The following is a 19,308-nucleotide window of genomic DNA, read 5'->3' on the forward strand; positions in this document are numbered from 1 at the left end:
GTATATTGGTATGACTATCAACCAGCTGTCCACCAGAATGAACAGCCATGCCAAACTGTGGTCAAGAGCAGAGTTGACCCTGTAGCACACCATGCAGATGAACATAAAATGCCTGGTTTCAGTGGCTGCGTCACAAACTGGGCCATCTGGCTCCTCCCATCCACCACCAGCTTTTCTGAACTATGTAGATGGGGGAAGTTATCCTCACAGCAGCACATTCTCCGCTCCTGAAATTATCTTGGCCACTCCCTCCACCCAATAGTCTTGGCCACCTCTGCTGTATCACCTCCTCTCTATTCATGTCCCCTTACCCTCTTTGTATGTGTGGCCCTTTGTCAATGCACCCACCCATCTTCCCCTTCCCTGTTTCTCTCCTTTCCTGACAGCCTCCCCCTTCCCCTCCAACCTTCAGAGACTGTGCCTGGCAGTCTATATCTACATCTACATCTACATCCATACTCCGCTAGGCACCTGATGGTGTGTGGCGGAGGGTACTTTGAGTACTTCTATTGGTTCTCCCTTCTATTCCAGTCTCATATTGTCCGTGGAAAGAAAGATTGTCGGTATGCCTCTGTGTGGGCTCTAATCTCCCTGATTTTATCCTCATGGTCTCTTCGTGAGATATACGTAGGATGGAGCAATAAACTGCTTGACTTCTTGGTGAAGGTATGTTCTCGAAATTTCAACAAAAGCCTGTACCGAGATACTGAGCGTCTCTCCTGCAGAGTCTTCCACTGGAGTTTATATATCATCTCTGTAACACTTTCGCGATTACTAAATGATCCTGTAATGAAGCGCGCTACTCTCCATTTGGATCTTCTCTATCTCTTCTATCAACCCTATCTGGTATGGGTGCCACACTGGGGAGCAGTGTTCAAGCAATGGGCAAACAAGTGTACTGTAACCTACTTCCTTTGTTTTCGGATTGCATTTCCTTAGGATTCTTCCAATGAATCTCAGTCTGGCATCTGCTTTACCAATGATCAACTTTATATGATCATTCCATTTTAAATCACTCCTAATGCCTACTCCCAGATAATTTATGGAATTAACTGCTTCCAGTTGCTGACCTGCTATATTGTAGCTAAATGATAAAGGATCTTTCTTTCTATGTATTTGCAGCACATTACACTTTCCTAAAATTGAGATTCAATTGCCATTCCCTGCACCATGTGTCAATTCCATGCAGATCCTCCTGCATTTCAGTAAAATTTTCCGTTGTTACAAACTCTCGATATACTACAGCATCATCCGCAAAAAGCCTCAGTGAAATCCCGATGTTATCCACAAGGTCATTTATGCATATTGTGAATAGCAATGGTCCTATGACACTCCCCTGCGGCACACCTAAAATCACTCTTACTTCAGAAGACTTCTCTCCATTGAGAATGACATGCTGCATTCTATTATCTAGGAGCTCTTCAATCCAATCACACAATTGGTCTGATAGTCCATATGCTCTTACTTTGTTCATTAAATGACTGTGGGGAACTGTATGGAATGCCTTGGGGAAGTCAAGAAACACGGCATCTACCTGGGAACCCGTGTCTATGACCCTCCGAGTCTCGTGGACGAGTAGCGCGAGCCTGGTTTCACACGATCATCTCTTTCGAAACCCATGCTGATTCCTACAGTCCTTGCAGTATCAGCCAGACAGTGCTCTTCTCTCCCTCCATCCATACCCTACTATCATTCTCCCTTCTCTGCCACTATTCCAGACTGCCACTCAATATGACAAGTTGCATTCCAGTCCGAGATACAACAGGTGGCAGACACATGTGTGAAATGTGCTTGCTTTTGTGACTGTGTGTATGTTTTGTTTTCTGAAGAAAGCTTTGATGAAAGTTAAATGTGTAACAGTTGTTTCATTGTGCCTGCCTGCAACTCACCATGTCATCTTGACACTGAGTAGCGATCTGTCATTTCCCTAATATTGTTAAAATCAAATATTATAGAGCTGACACAAAGATATGAAATAAATTATTTTAATCAAGATGCATTACTCATAAAATGAATATTAGGGATTTGTTCAAATGAAGGTCAGAGCATGCTCGAAGTTATATACACTTTCAGTGTGAACAATGATTATCAACCTTTAGGAATAAAATGACATTTAATCAGGTGAGAAATAAGAATGGGTTAACTCTATGGGAAATGTAAATAAAACTGGAAAAAAGGAGGGGCGGGAGTGTTAGTATCTCAGATCACTGAACACAATTATCCCCATTAATGTATTAACACTTAGAGTGAACATTTCATGGCGATTATCACAGCCTCATCCAATAGTGTCGATTTTTTTTACCCCAATCTCTACCATCAAACTCTTGTAATGAGATACATCATATTTCTTCTACTGTAATCTACATCATCACCCAGTTGAGTAGGCACATCATAAGTATTGCTCTAATGAATCTTGGTAGCAGCAATGTGCAACAAGAAAGTACTTTCAAAGGGCAAATGCTGAAATCTAGCATCTCAGCACATTTTCTTTGTTTAAAATAGAACTACTATTTTGTTTTTTGTTTGTATCTCCTAAATGCCATTCTGAGCTGTTGGCATCAACAGACTGCAGAACAGGTAGTAAGGTTCCACTAAAATCATACAAAGCTATTAATACAGACACATCTATCCACTGTAACTGTCTTATTCTTTCTTCCTCCCTTCTCTCCAATTCTGCTGGAAAAATGGCAATTAACAGAGAAGCATGGCATATGAACTTACGGATCTCTGTCACGAAGTACATATGCTTCAAGAGCACGAGGATTATCAGTAAGCAGCCTTGGAGCATGACTTCGGTGGGTATCAGCACGTTCTAGGGCTTGCAGAGCAGCTCGCCTGTCACCACGTGCCTCTAAGTTCAGTGCATACCGATGGCGCATGTTACGTAAGTGAATTCTGTCATGTTGTTCCGTCACTTTAAGAGCTTCTTCCCACTGGCCCAAACTGCGCAATGCACGTGCTTCAAGATCATGTCGACCACACTGTCTGAAAAGTTGCATTGCTTCATCCTGAAATAATCACCACATAATTAGATAATTATGCTTACAGAAAAATGTTCCTTGTAAAGAAATACTTCAACATAGTCTGACTCTACAAGTTGCTATCTCAGAAAATTGATTTTATAGAAACAATTGAAACTGCAATTATAAATTGTTGAAACTAAAAGAAACAAGTGCTAGTAAAGATTACATCTGCAACAATGATTACTACAGTCCCATAATCCCCCTCAATCAATCAATCAATGAGTGGTACAGGAGCCATAACAGACACTGAAATAAATTAAGGAAAATGCAGTCATTCAAACTCAGTCACGTCACAGCTCACAAAACTTTTCGGTTAGCATCTTCTCTTTTATTTTCTAGAAATTATATTTAATGTTACTGTACCAAGAATGAGTTTTTCCTAAGATCATATCTTTTTACACTTCATGCCATATCTCTTTCACATATTCTCATTTTGCTTATTTGTACTTTCTTAATTTTTAAGCTGCGTGTGGGGTAGTCGTGTGGTATGAGGCACCTCACCATGGTTTGCGTGGCTTCTCCCGTCGGAGGTTCGAGTTCTCCCTCGGGCATGGGTGTGTGTGTTGTCCTTAGCATAAATTAGTTTAAGTTGGATTAAGTAGTTAGTAAGCCTAGGGACCAATGACCTCAGAAGTTTGGTCCCATAGTCCTTACCACAAATTTCCGAATTTAATTTTCAAGTGGCTTATACAGTTAGTTTCCCTCACTTACTTAAATATCTTGCATTTCCTTCTTTCTAATGTATCACGTATATGGACTGAAAACGCAATTGAATTTTTTCTTCTTTTTCTACAGTGCAGCTTCCATTCATTCCAAACAATCAGATGACTCTAACAATAAACAAAAAATGAAATCTTAGGTAAATTATGCATGATTTCCTCTCGTCATATTTCCAATGTCTATCTGGGCCAACACCTTCTTTCACTTTTCTGTACCTTTTCCTCTCCCTTGCTTCTTGCTTAGATTTCAGTAGTGGCACTAACAATTTCAAAAACTTAATATTTATCTACAATATTTCAATTTGCTTTTGGTTCCATGCGACCCTGGTGTACGGAAGTACATATGATTCTTGAAATAATTAAGGTAAAATTAGAAATATTCCCTTAAAATCGCGAACACATTCTGCAGTCTTTCAGGCTGAATTTCATTCAGCACAATATTTTGAACAGTTTGCCTACAGTCTGGACCATAGCAACAGGAAGATGAATTCCTGTCGATGCTCTAGCTTCCAAATTGTCTCGATATCAGCTCTATCAAATAAAACTGGGATGCTACCTAATATTAGCTCAAAACTCACAGAACACATCATTGTTACCTACAGGCACTGCATGGCCATGTACAAGGAAGTGTCAAAGTCACACCACTGTAAACTGGATCTCTTTCATACAGCACAGGAGCACCAATATTTCATGTGACCAACATGGAAGGCCCACATTTCCAAATAGTTCACAGTTAATGTCCTAGGTATGAGTTCACAATATTTTTTTAATACTACTGTATAGTTGCTTTCTGTCACAAGTAGTTAGAACTTCAGTGCTATGTGACTCCAATGTAGAGAGAAGGTAGCTGAGGTCAGATGTTTTGATACTCAAAACTTGCACACAGTTACAAAATATATATATTGTTAAATATTTGGTGTTTGATTACATCAACCATGGACCTTGCCGTTGGTAGGGAGGCTTGTGAGATACAGGTAGCAGTACTGTAAGTGCAATCATATCAGAGGCGTATCTGTTGAGAGGACAGACAAACATGTGCTTCCTGAAGAGGGGAAGCAGCCTTTTCAGTACTTGCAGGGGCAACAGTCTGGGTGACTGACTGATCTGGCCTTGTAACATTAACCAAAACAGCCTTGCGGTGCTAGTACTGTGAGTGGCTGAATGCAAGGGGAAACTACGGCCATAATTTTCCCTCAGTGCATGCTGCTTTACTGTGTGGTTAAATGATGATAGTGTCCTCTTGGGTAAAAGATTCCAGAGGGAAAATATGCCACCATTCGGATCTGCGAGCAGGGACTACACGGGAGGACATCATTATTAGGAGAAACAAAACAAGAAATTATTCAGATAGTGAAGGGAGACGAGAATTTAATAGTCATGGGGTCTGGAATTCGACAGTAGGAAAAGGAAGAGAATGAAAAGTAGTATGGAATGGGGTATGGAATGAAAGAGGAAGCCGCATGGCAGAGTTTTGCACAGAGCAAAACTTAATCATAGCTAACACTTGGTTTAAGAATCATGAAAGAAGGTTGCATACATGGAAGAGACCTGGAGACACTGGAAGGGTTCAGATAGATTACATAATGGTCACACAGAGATTTAGGAACCAGGTTTTAAATTTTAAGACACTTCCAGGGGCAGAAGTGGACTCTGACCACAATCTATTGGTTATGAACTGTAGATTAAAACTGAAGAAACTGCAAAAAGGTGGGAATTTAAGGAGATGGAACCTGGATAAACTGAAAGAACCAGAGGTTGTAGAGAGTTTCAGAGGGAGCATTAGGGAACAATTGACAGGAATGATGGAAAGAAATACAACAGAAGAAGGATGGGTAGCTTTGAGAGATGAAATAGTGAAGGCAGCAGAGAATGGTAAAAAGACGAGGGCTAGTAGACACCCTTGGTAACAGAAGAGATACTGAATTTAATTGATGAAAGGAGAAAATATAAGAATGCAGTAAATGAAGCAGGCAAAGAGGAGTACGAACATCTCAAAAATGACATCAACAGCAAGTGCAAAATGGCTAAGCAGAGATGGCTACAGGACAAATGTAAGGCTATAGAGGCACATATCACTAGGGGTAGATAGATACTGCTTACAGGAAAATTAAAGAGACATTTCTAGAAAAGAGAACCACTTTTATGAATATCAAGAGCTCAAATGGAAAACCAGTTCTAAGCAATGAAGGGAAAGCATAAAGGTGGAAAGAGTAGTATATAGAGGGTCTATACAAGGGCAATGTACTTGAGGGCAATATTATGGAAATGGAAGAGGACGTAGATGAAGTGGGAGATATGTTACTGTGTGAAGAATTTGACAGAGCACTGAAAGATCTAAGGCAAAACACGGACCTGGGAGTAGACAACATTCTACTAGAACTACTGAAGCCTTGGGAGAGCCAGCCCTGACAAAACACTACCAACTGGTGGGAAAGATGCACGAGACAGGCAATATACCCTCAGAACTCAAGAAGAACAGAGTAATTTCAATCCCAAAGAAAGCAGGGGTTGACAGGTGTGAAAATTACCGAACTATCAGATTAATAAGTCATGGCTGCAAAATACTAACATGAATTATTTACAGACGAATGGAAAACCTGGTAGAAGCCGACCTCAGGGAAGATCAGTTTGGATTCCGTAGAAATGTTGGAACATGCGAGGCAATATTGACCCTAGGACTTATCTTAGAAGATAGATTAAGGAAAGGCAAACCTACATTCTCGCATTTGTAGACTTACAGAAAGCTTTTGCCAATGCCGACTGGAATACTCTCTTTCAAATTCTGAAGGTGGCAGGGGTCAAATACAGGAAGCAAAAGTCTATTTACAATTTGTACAGCAACCAGATGGAAGTTATAAGAGTTGAGGGGTACGAATGGGAAGTAGTGGTCGGAAAGGAGTGAGACAGGGTTGTAGCCTATCCCCGGTGTTATTCAATCTCTATATTGAGCAAGCAGTAAAGGAAGTAAAAGAAAAATTTGGAGTAGGAATTAATATCCATGGAGAAGAAATAAAAACTTTGAGGTTTGCTGATGACATTAAGAAAGGTGTAAGATGAATGTCTACAAAAGCAAACCAAGGATAATTGAATGTATTTGAATTAAATCAGCTGATGCTCAGGGGATTAGATTAGGAAATGAGACACTTAAAGTAGTAGAGGAGCAAAATAACTGACGATGGTCGAGGTAAAGAGGATATAAAATGTAGACTGGCAATGGCGAGGAAAGCATTTCTGAAGAAGACAAATTTGTTAACATTGAGTATCAATTTAAGTGAGAGGAAGTCCTTTCTGAAAATATTTGTATGGAGTGTAGCCATTTATGGAAGTGAAACATGGACAATAAACAGTTTACGCAAGAAGAGAATAGAAGCTTTCGACATGTGGTGCTACAGAAGAATGCTGAAGATTAGATGGGTAGATCACGTAACAAATGAGGAGGTACTGGATTGAATTGGGGAGAAGAGGAATTTGTGGCACAACAAGACTAGAAGAAGGGATCGGTTGGTAGTACATGTTCTGAGGCACCAAGGGATCATTTAGTACTGGAGGGCAGTGTGGATGGCAAAAATCGTAGAGGGAGACCAAGAGATGTATACATTAAGCAGGTTCAGAAGGATGTAGGTTGTAGTAGTTACTTGGAGATGAAGGAGCTTGCACAGGAGATTAGCATGGAGAGCTGCATCAAACCAGTCCCTGGACTGAAGGCCACAACAACAATTACATTATTTGGTGTAGGGATATTGTTTAAACTATTTCTAACTGTCATTCGAAATATGCATCACCCATGCTATTAGTAACTACAATGTGAGCATTTTATGGTTTTGGAATATAGATATATACAATACTCTAGCAGCCACAGAGTGGTACAGATGCATTTGAAGACCTGGGTTGCCAAGGTGAAGCTGTGTTGGGTATACTAGCTGCACTCATGTGTCTGCTATAAATTATGCGAGAAGCATGAACAACATCAATACTGATTGAAAAAGAGAATGTATTCATTTCAAGATCATCAAGGGGTCAATGACAAATATCACTAAAAAATTCAAGTTGTTAATTCTAGATTGCTACTGTCAACGACAGGGTCTTAGCAGAAGTGTATAAACACAAACCACTCCAAACAATCCTGTTGGGGGAACCTCCACAACTGAGCATTATACCAGAGGTTGAAAATACAGCTTCAGTTGTGAAGTTCTTTTATTATCAATGACCAGTTTTGGGCTCTTGTAAGCCCATCTTCAAGTGTCGAACTTGGTGCTGTGGCCCTTGAGTGCCACAGTGGTCATCCACCGCGACACTCGGGAGCCACAGCACCAAGTTCGACACTCGAAGATGGGCTTATGAGAGCCCGAAACTGGTCGTGTGATAATAAAAGAGGTTTACAACTGAAGCGGTATTTTCAGCCTCTAACAAACCACTCATTTAGAAAATGTTTTGAATAATGAAATAGATAGTTTAACTACAGCAACCACTAATCATTACCTTTTCTGCTCATTAACATGCATGTCAAGGTTCAAGTCCCAGCCCAGCACACAGCTTTAATTTTTCAGAAACTTTCAAACCAGTGCACATTCCACTGCAGAGTGAAAACTCATTCTGGACCCACATTAGTAATTTTAAACAAAAGCTTATTTGAACTTCAGCTACATTTGATCCACTGTAATTGGGCAGCTGTTAAAAGGCTGAGCTATAACTACTGCTGCTACATTGTGTCACAGTGTTTATTTAATAGTATTTGTTCAAAGTCAAATTTTAATTATATTATTGTCATAGTAACTATTTTACTTGTACGTATATTATAAAATGTGTGAGCTGGTGTGACTTTGAGAGTGAATATGTCATTTAATTTTGGCTTAGAAGTCTATGAATAAATTCAGTGTGGATAGAGCATTCAATCAATGTTGTTGTGACCCATACAGGAGCTAATTAGAATAATATGGCTGTTGTAAATGAATATTGTTGACAAATGTTAAATTCAGAGACTTCTATATAGATTTTTATAGGGTTCTTGTAATACTGTCTATTTATGCTGCAACAGATCTTGGCCACCTCAATCAGATTATTGCTTAGTCACATCTTAGGGTGAACATTATCATGTGATGAATACTTCAACATTTCTCTCTACTGTAGTATCTACGAACGATACATGTTGAGAAATAAAGACAACTCATAGAAAGATGCACATATTACAAATCACATAGAGAGTTAAAAAGTTGTGACTCTGGTTTTGAGCATTAAAGAGCAGTTCCATTACATTGCAGTCCAATAAGAAGTTAAATAATATATGTAAAATGTTTGCTGACCCTGAGACCAAGTTGCAGGGCCAGAATTCCAACCCTAGCTTCCAGTTCTGGTTCATTGGCTGCTTGGCGCAAAATAAAAGCTGCACGACCATGTTGCATGTGACCCAAACATACCCATGCAACATCAAGGCGCCGAGTTTTCACACACATACGAGCGAGGCTGCTCCACACAGCTTCACTGCAATAAGAAATTTGATTTAGTAACTGATATTTTATAAGCAATAAATAGTGTTTGAAAGAACAGACTTCTGCTTAAGAGGTATCTCTTCTTCAATATAACCCAAATATATTGTACACTGTAGGTGTGCTGTAGTCTTTTCTTATACCACTGTCAACTTTTCAATCAGTCACATTAAAATACACGGCATTCATAAAGTCCGGGAACACTTTCAATTATTTATTGCATAAGAACCAAACATTGTACAGATACCATACATATCTCATTTTGAAGAGAAACCCTGAAAGGCTTTTTCATGTATACCGCCACAGCATAGTTTGGTAATTTGCTGGTAGTCAGCACTAGTCGCAAACATGGCGAATTGAGGTGCAGAGCCGAGCTTTCTGTGTGTTGGAGTTTGACAAAAACAAGTGTACTACAGCTGTTCAACGGATGTTTAGAACCAAGTACGGTAAGAAGCCACCAACAAGGAAGGCCATTTATCACTGGCACAACAAATTCACTACAACGGGTTGCTTGTGCCTGGCAAAGAGAAGTGGACGTCCCAGTGTGAGTGAAGTGAATGTGGAGCACGTACGAGAGACATTCATAAGGAGTCCAAGGAAATCGGTGCATTATGTATCCCGTGAACTCGAAATGGCTCCAATGACAGTACAAAAGCTGTCTATGAAACCATTCAAATTGGAGTTAGTGCAGAAGCTCAATGACGAGGACAAAGACAAGCGTTTTGAGTATCATTCACAGTTGCAACAATTGAATGAGGATGGGCATGGCATCAGTGATCGCTTAATTTTTAATGGCGAAACCACTTTTCACACTAATGGGAAAGTGAATGGGCATGATTGTAGAATCTGGGGTACAAAGCAGCCAGTGCATTGTCATGCCAAAAACCGTACGGGTCATTCTTCTTCACCGACAGACTGTTACTGGATATTCCTACTTGGACATGTTGCAGCAAAGGCTGATGCCTCAAATGCAATTGGACTCTCCGTTCATCTTTCAGCGGATGGAGCTCCATCCCATTTTCATCGTGAAGTTTGTGGGTACCTGAAAATGGAGCTGCCGCAACGATTGATCGGCCATGCTACAGAAGGAGACAACTGTCTCATGAAATGGCCTCCCCGATCACCAGATCTTACTCCGTGTGACTTTTTCCTGTGGGGACATGTTAAAGATCTGGTGTATGTACTGCCTCTACCATGTGATGTAGCAGAGCTTCGGGAGAGAATACAGGAAGCTACTGCCACAGTCGATGAAGCCATCTGGGACGGGTATGGCATCTGCCCCGTCACTCATCGTTCGCATATCGAATGTTTTTTTAAAAAAACCTTCAGAGTTTCTCTTCAAAATGCAATATGTATGACATCTGTACAAAGTTTAGTTCTTATGCAATAAATAATTGAAAGTGTTCCCAAACTTTATGTACACCCTGTATTTCATTTGTTTTGCTTCAATGTGTGACTCACTTAGACCAATGTAAATGTATCTTAGCATACTGAGTGAAATTCGGAAACAGCAGATTCATCACACATTGTAATGTAGTGTAGCATGTGAAATTAGTACAACAATTTCTTGTACTCTTTTTGAATGGACTGATTAGATTGTGAATGGAAAAAAAAGCTGACAATAGTGGGTGATTGGCTGATACGCAAAATTGATAATATTTGGATGTATCCAACATGATTCATGTGTTATGGAGATATGTCACACTATAACCAGACTATATTTTTATGAAACAATGGAGTTGTTACAGATAAGCTACCAGATTGATCTCATGTTATTTGAATGAAGAATTGAGGCATAGCTCACTACTGTGCAAGAATTCAGTACACCTGTGAAGTCAGTGACCCAGATTATGTCTTTTATGTCCTCAGAAATTTACACTCTTCCCCATAAACATGCACTGAACTTGATGGACACCAAGCTAAGTAAATCTTTCAGATGCACTGTAGGTAGTTAGACTAACTTTGTACTTGATCCACATTATTGTTCATTTAACATTAGAAAAATTAGAGCTATTTCTCTTTTTTCACAGCTGGATGAAGTCCACAATCAAGTGCACTTTCAACAACATTACTGCTACCATCAGTTTCATGGTGTAGAACAAAGTGTACAATTTTTGGTATTTATTATGTAACAATACTCTGTACATTTTAATTATTCATTTGAAATTGAAACCTATCTTAGATGATGTCTTAAAGTTTTGGAGTTTGTGTCATACAAAAACTAATGTGTAAGTATCTTTTAATTCTGCCCGTCCACAACTTAACATGTCTCTTTACAGCAAGTAGCAAAAGATATGTTGGCAGAGTGAACACCTAAATTAGATTAGATTAGGTTCAGTTTTTGTTCCACAGATCCAAAAATGAGGTGATTCTTGTGGGTGTAGAACATGTCAGGAGGTATAGAGCTCATTTTATTACTTCTCTTCAAATTACATTAATCATTGAATGGAAACACACAGCAACAGAACGTACCAGCATGACTTCAAACACTTTGTTACAGAAAATGTTCAAAATGTCCTCCGTTAGCGAGGATACATGCATCCACCCTCCGTCTCATGGAATCCCTGATGCGCTGATGCAGCCCTGGAGAATGGCGCATTGTATCACAGCCGTCCACAATAAGAGCACAAAGAGTCTAAACATTTGGTACAAGGGTTGCATAGACAAGAGCTTTCAAATGCCCCCAAAAATGAAAGTCAAGAGGGTTGAGGTCAGGAGAGCGTGGAGGCCATGGAATTGGTCCGCCTCTACCAATCCATCAGTCACCGAATCTGTTGTTGAGAAGCATACGAACACTTCGACTGAAATGTGCAGGAGCTCCATCGTGCATGAACCACATGTTGTGTCGTACTTGTAAAGGCACATGTTCTAGCAGCACAGGTAGAGTATCCCGTATGAAATCATGATAATGTGCTCCATTGAGCGTAGGTGGAAGAACATGGGGCCCAATCAAGACCTCACCAACAATGCCTGCCAAAACGTTCACAGAAAATCTGTGTAGATGACGTGATTGCACAATTGCGTGCGGATGAACCATTCACAGAAGTGTACCCGTGGAGGCCAATCAGCTGCTGATAGTGCCTACACACGCTGTACATAGTACGGAAACAACTGGTTCTCCCATAGCACTCTCCATACAGTGACATGGTCAACGTTACCTTGTACAGCAGCAATTTATCTGACGCTGACATTAGGGTTATCGTCAACTGCATGAAGAATTGCCTTGTCCATTGCAGGTGTCCTCGTCGTTCTAGGTCTTCCCCAGTCACGAGTCATAGGCTGGAATGTTCCATGCTCCCTAAGACGCTGATCAACTGCTTCGAACGTCTTCCTGTCGGGACACCTTCGTTCTGGAAATCTGTCTCGATACAAACGTACCGCACCACGGCTATTGCCCTGTGTTAATCCATACATCAAATGGGCATCTGCCAACTCCGCATTTGTAAACATTGCACTGACTGCAAAACCACGTTCCTGATGAACACTAACCTGTTGATGCTACGTACTGATGTGCTTGATGCTAGTACTGTAGAGCAATGAGTCGCATGTCAACACAAACACCGAAGTCAACATTACCTTCCTTCAATTGGGCCAAAAGGCGGTGAATCGAGGAAGTTCAGTACATACTGACGAAACTAAAATGAGCTCTAACATGGAAATTAAGTGTTTCCGGACACATGTCCACATAACATCTTTTCTTTATTTGTGTGTGAGGAATGTTTCCTGAAAGTTTGGCCATACCTTTTTGTAACACCCTGTATATGCGAACACCGCACAAAATATTTTTGTAAATATTAGCACTTGACAATGAGAAAAAATTCTTAAAACTCGTGGTGCTAAGCATGAGAAACTATGTAACTGGTGCAGTGTTTTATTGTTTAAATAATGAATGACAGCTGCATGCTTTCCAGAAACATCGACTACGATGTATGAAACTGAGTCAATCATTTCTACTTCCCAGACAATTATCAGTTTAGGTTACATCAGGGATTTTTTTTTTTTGGGTAATAAACCTTTATTAGATAATAAACAAATATGTGACAAGTGTTTTGGTGCCTATTATGTACATATACCTTAAATAAAGCTTGAAAATGCTAGGGGGTATCCTATACATAACTTTTACAGCTAAAAACATTATTTCCCACATTTTATGCCATTTTTCTGAAGTCCCTTGAAAAATGTAAAAGTGGGGTTTCAGTGTATACTGGATCTACGGGAACAAACAGACATGACTTGTTTGAGAATGTCCATATAGAAACTGGTATCAGTGACAAGGATGCAGTTGTGGCAACAATGATTACCAAAGAAAAACTAATACAAGCAGAAAGATATATATGTTCAGTAAACTAGATTAAAAAAACACCCTGTATATGTCTGATTCTGACTGTTATGTGCGTTCGGATGGATACGTGTGTGTGTGCGAGTGTAAACCTGTCCCACTCCCGGGATTGGAATGACTCCTTACCCTCTCCCTTAAAACCCACATCCTTTCGTCTTTCCCTCTCCTTCCCTCTTTCCTGATGAAGAAAACGTGGGTTGCGAAAGCTTGAAATTTGTGTGTGTGTTTGTGTTTGTTATTGTTATTGTTTCTATCAACGTACCAACGCTTTCGTTTGGTAAGTTACAGAATTTTTCCCACGTCGAATGTTTCCCTCTATATATACAAAGATTCCATGACTTACCAAATGGGAAAGCGTTGGTAGATAGGCACAATAAAAAAACACACAAACACACACACAAAATTTCAAGCTTTCGCAACCCATGGTTGCTTCGTCAGGAAAGAGGGAAGGAGAGGGAATGATGAAAGGATGTAGGTTTTAAGGGAGAGGGTAAGGAGTCATTCCAATCCCGGGAGTGGAAAGACTTACCTTAGGGGGAAAAAAGGACAGGTATACACTCGCGCACACACACACATATCCATCCACACATATACAGACACAAGCAGACATATTTAAAGGCCAGGTTGGTGAACAACGATGGGTACAAAGGTTAGGTAGTTGTGTTGCCTCCAAAACACGTTAAAGGGTGGGAAAATTCAGGAAAATTTCAAAAAAACTGCGTGTAAATGTATTCAAAGGACTGGTTATGTGCTGGCAGATTATGAAAATGAGGCTAACAATTGTCTGACGAAGAAATAATAACGTTTAAACCTGTGGGAAGCTGCTAAAAAATGATCGGTTATGTGGGAAAAAACGGGAATGGAAATAAAACGAAAGTAGTTGGAAATAGCTGAAATGGTTGTTTAATGGGTGAAAGGAAGTGAAGTTGTGAAATAGTATTCATGAGTTTACACGAAATGTTTGTAAACTGGGAACAGTGGATTTTATAGCAGCGGTGATGTTGAAAGCGTTAAAAAATTTTAGGTTATGGTTTGGAAGTAAATTACGTATTATTGAGTATATTTAGGCAGGGATAAAGTGTATGGTAGATTACGGAAAAAGGGAAGATGAATACAAAGTGAAACTACCTGTACAAACAAAAAGAGAAAGTAAGATGACAGAAAAGATTTCGAAACGCAACAGTGACAATAACAAACATAATTGTTGGGTTCAAATTAATGATATAAATAAAATAGAAAGAAACATTCCGCATGGGAAAAATATATTAAAAACAAAGATTCCATGACTTACCAAACGGGAAAGCGCTGGTAGATAGGCACAATAAAAAAAACACACAAACACACACACAAATTTCAAGTTTTCGCAACCCACGGTTGCTTCGTCAGGAAAGAGGGAAGCAGAGGGAAAGATGAAAGGATGTGGGTTTTAAGGGAGAGGGTAAGGAGTCATTCCAATCCCGGGAGCGGAAAGACTTACCTTATGGGGAAAAAAGGACAGGTACACACTCGGACACACACACACACACACACACACACACACACACACACACACACACACATATCCATCCGCACATACACAGACACAAGCAGACATTTTCTGATGAGGCAACAGTTTGTTGTGAAAGCTTGAATTTCGTGTGTATGTTTGTGTTTGTTTGTGTGTCTATCGACCTGCCAGCACTTTCGTTCAGTAAGTCGCATCATCTGTGTTTTTAGATATATTAAATATGTAATATATATTAAATATGTCTGCTTGTGTCTGTATATGTGTGGATGGATATGTGTGTGTGTGCGAGTGTATACCTGTCCTTTTTTCCCCCTAAGGTAAGTCTTTCCGCTCCCGGGATTGGAATGACTCCTTACCCTCTCCCTTAAAACCCACATCCTTTCATCTTTTCCCCTCCTTCCCTCTTTCCTGACGAAGCAACCGTGGGTTGTGAAAGCTTGAAATTTTGTGTGTGTGTTAGTGTGTTTTTTTATTGTGCCTATCTACCAGCGCTTTCCCGTTTGGTAAGTCATGGAATCTTTGTTTTTAATATATTTTTCCCATGTGGAATGTTTCTTGCTATTTTATTTATATCATTAATTTGAACCCAACAATTACGTTTGTTATTGTCACTGTTGCATTTCAAAATCTTTGCCTCTGTATATGTCTGCTTGTGTGTGTGTGTGTGTGTGTGTGTGTGTGTGTGTGTGTGTGTGTGAGTGTATACCCGTCCTTTTTTCCCCCTAAGGTAAGTCTTTCCGCTCCCGGGATTGGAATGACTCCTTACCCTCTCCCTTAAAACCCAAATCCTTTCGTCTTTCCCTCTCCTTCCCTCTTTCCTGACGAAGCAACCGTTGGTTGCGAAAGCTAGTATTTTGTGTGTGTGTTTTGAATATAATACTCACTTCCCTGATCATCTGCCAGGAAATTGTGAAGATATGTCTTTCATCCGGAAATGAAAACATATAAAAATACATAACAGTGAAAGAAAGTTTAGCTATATCAAATACAATCACTGACTTTACAATAAGGCTGAGCTAGATCAGGCTAGGGAAGCTCTGGACAGGTTAAGGAGGGAGAAGGGCAAAGAGAGGTGGGAAGTGGCAACAGGTAGCAGAAGGAACAGGCCTAGAACTAAGTCTGACAGTTTTGTGGTGAATGTCAAGAATAAGTTTGACCTGTTGCTTCAGTTAGAAACTGATGAGCCTCAAGCAGAGGTAGGTGTAGACAGGACACAACAAACTTTCAATAGGAAATTGAAAAAGAATGTAGGAAAGTCATCGAAAAGGAAGAAAGTTTTGTTGTTAGGCAGTTCTCATGCCAGAGGTGTAGGCCAACTTCTGCAGGAGGAATTAGGACCAGAATACCAGGTCACAAATTTTTTCAAACCAAGTGCTAGTCTGGATCAGGTGACAGAAGATTTAGGTTCACTCTGTAAAGGATTTACCAGGGAAGACACCGTGGTTATTGTGGGAGGGCCAGGGAACAGCATTGACAGAGATCCTGGGTACAGTATAGAGTGTGACCTGGTAAAGATTGCGTCGGCATCGAGACACACCAATGTTGAATTTGTATCTGTCCTGAGACGCCATGACCGGCCTCATTTGAACTCTTCTGTTGGGAGAGTTAATTTGGAGTTGGAACAGCTGCTTGGGTCGGGTGCGGGGGCTCATATTGGTGTGGTTCCTGTTGATTATCTCAGTAGGTGGGACTATACCAGGCATGGCCTACATCTCAACAGGAAAGGGAAGGGGAAACTGGCTGGGGTAATAGCAGGAAATTTAAGGGGGGGAGGCACTGCCATGAATGGTAAAATACCAGTGGTTACAGGTGTTGGAGCAGCACCTTTTTTAGGATAGGTAAGACAGAAAGATGTCAAGTTCTACGAGAGGTCAAGATTGAAACAAATCTTCAGTTTAGGAAAGAAATTAAACAGCACAATTCTAGCACATTGGATCACCAATCACAGCTGTCAATTATAAATTTTCGCCAATCACCAGAAATTTTATCTCCACCAAGTTGTATCTCAGTGCTGGGTAATTGCATCGATGAATTAGTCACCCAACCCAGTTGACATAATCTGCCTCTCTTAACACCATGTGACCACTGGTATAGGAACTAGGCCTAAGCACAATGAGAAACTCAGACAGGAGAGTACTGCAAATGTTAGAATAAGGAAAGGTTCTCATAAAAGTATAATTAAAAATAATGTAAGTATATTTCATCAAAATATTGGGAGTTTAAAGAATAAAGTAGATGAGCTTCTGGTTTGTTTAGAAGATTTAGAAGCTGAGAATGAAATAGATATACTATGCCTGTCTGAGCATCACATTGTTACTGATATGGATAAGGTAAATGTAAGTGGATATAAGCTCTCTGCACATAATATGGAGAAAGGAGGAGTTGCCATATATGTCAAAAGTTATCATTGTGCAAAAAGTATAGAAACAAAAAAGTTTTGTGTAGAGAAACATATAGAAGCATGTGCCTGTGAGCTTAAATTAAATAAAGGCACATTTATAATTGTAACTGTATATAGGTCCCCATCTATTTCTGAAAAATTTGGACTCCTTGTTGTGCTATCTGTCAGACGGGGGGAAGCAAATTATTATTTGTGGGGACTTCAATGTAGATTCTCTGAAAGAGGGTAATAGGAAAAATGACCTTGAAGTATTACTCGATTCTTTCAATTTGACACCCGTTATTGATTTTCCTACTCGGGTAGTAAAGGATAGCAGCTCACTGATAGATAACTTCTTTATAGACCAAGATAAGTTTAACCAGATAAATGCTCAGCCTGTTGAGAATGGTCTTTCTGATCATGGTGCACAGCTAGTTACAATATATGACATAGCTCCATTCAGCAATACTAAACAGTCCTCCAAAGTAGTACGTTCAGTCAACGATTTAACAATTGAAAATTTCAGGGAAAGCCTACAGCAGTTAGACTGGGATGAGGTGTACCGTGAACCTGATGCCAATTTAAAATATAATTTATTTCATGACATTTTTGTAAATGCATTTGAAAACTGCTTCCCCAAGAAAATAGTTAAATATACTCGTAAGAAACCTTATAACAAACCATGGCTTACTAAGGGTATAAAAATATCTTCTAACCGGAAAAGGGAAATGTATCTGACAGCAAGAAAGAGTAGTGACCCAGAAACTATCAAAAATTATAAAAACTACTGTGTTATATTAAGAAAAGTTATTAAAAAATCCAGGAGTATGTGTATCATGTCTGAAATCAGCAACTCTGATAATAAAATTAAAACAATTTGGAATATTATTAAAAGAGAAACAGGTCAACCAAGAGCAGAGGAAGACAGTATTACCATCAAATTGAATGAAAACTTTACGAACAAAAAGTCAGAAGTTGAAAATATTTTTAATAATCATTTTCTAAATGTTGTGGATATAGTAGGATCCAGGTGTTCATTAGAAGATGCTAGGCTGTTAATGGAAGAGGCCATACCTATGCAATTTGATACAATTGAAATCTCACCCACTTCTCCCTCTGAAATTAGGAAAATAATAAACTTGCTTAAAAGCAAAAACTCACATGGAATTGATGGCATTTCCAGCAAAATACTAAAAACTTGTTCTCAACAGATAAGTAAGATTCTCAGTCACCTGTGTAATAGCTCTCTGGAACAGGGCATTTTCCCTGATAGACTGAAATATGCTATTGTTATACCTTTGCATAAAAAGGGGGATAGATCTGATGTCAACAATTACCGTCCAATCTCCCTTCTAACATCTTTATCCAAAATTTTTGAGAAAGTAATGTATTCAAGAGTAGCTTCACATATCTGTAAAAATGAAGTACTAACAAAATGTCAGTTTGGTTTCCAGAAAGGTTTTTCAACAGAAAATGCCATATATGCTTTCACCAGTCAAATTTTGAATGATCTGAATAACCGAACACCACCCATTGGGATTTTTTGTGATCTCTCAAAGGCTTTTGATTGTGTAAATCATGAAATTCTGCTAGACAAGCTCAAGTATTGTGGCATGAGTGGGACAGTGCACAAATGGTTTAATTCGTACCTAACTGGAAGAGTGCAGAAAGTTGAAATAAGTAGTTCTCGTAACATGCAAAGATCAGCACATTCCTCAAACTGGGGAACTATCAAGCATGGGGTTCCACAAGGGTCAGTCTTGGGTCCTTTGTTGTTCTTATTACATATTAATGACTTGCCATTCTATATTCATGAAGAGGCAAAGTTAGTTCTCTTTGTTGATGATACAAGTATAG

At 39.6% G+C, this 19,308-nt stretch overlaps 1 protein-coding gene across 1 annotated transcript in view; it reads right to left on the reverse strand.

Moving 5' to 3' along the window:
- The window catches only part of LOC124594906 (intraflagellar transport protein 140 homolog), a 263,104-nt gene that overhangs the window by 85,740 nt on the left and 158,056 nt on the right, over positions 1 to 19,308 (reverse strand). Inside the window, exons 15-16 of the mRNA XM_047133380.1 lie at positions 9,043 to 9,220; positions 2,722 to 3,008 (exon numbers count right to left, since the gene is read on the reverse strand). Coding sequence (XP_046989336.1) covers positions 2,722 to 3,008; positions 9,043 to 9,220 — 465 coding nt within the window. The remainder of the gene's footprint in view (positions 1 to 2,721; positions 3,009 to 9,042; positions 9,221 to 19,308) is intronic.

This window comes from Schistocerca americana, chromosome 2 (assembly GCF_021461395.2).
Source record: "Schistocerca americana isolate TAMUIC-IGC-003095 chromosome 2, iqSchAmer2.1, whole genome shotgun sequence".
In the NCBI taxonomy this organism is placed as follows: Eukaryota; Metazoa; Arthropoda; class Insecta; order Orthoptera; family Acrididae; genus Schistocerca; species Schistocerca americana.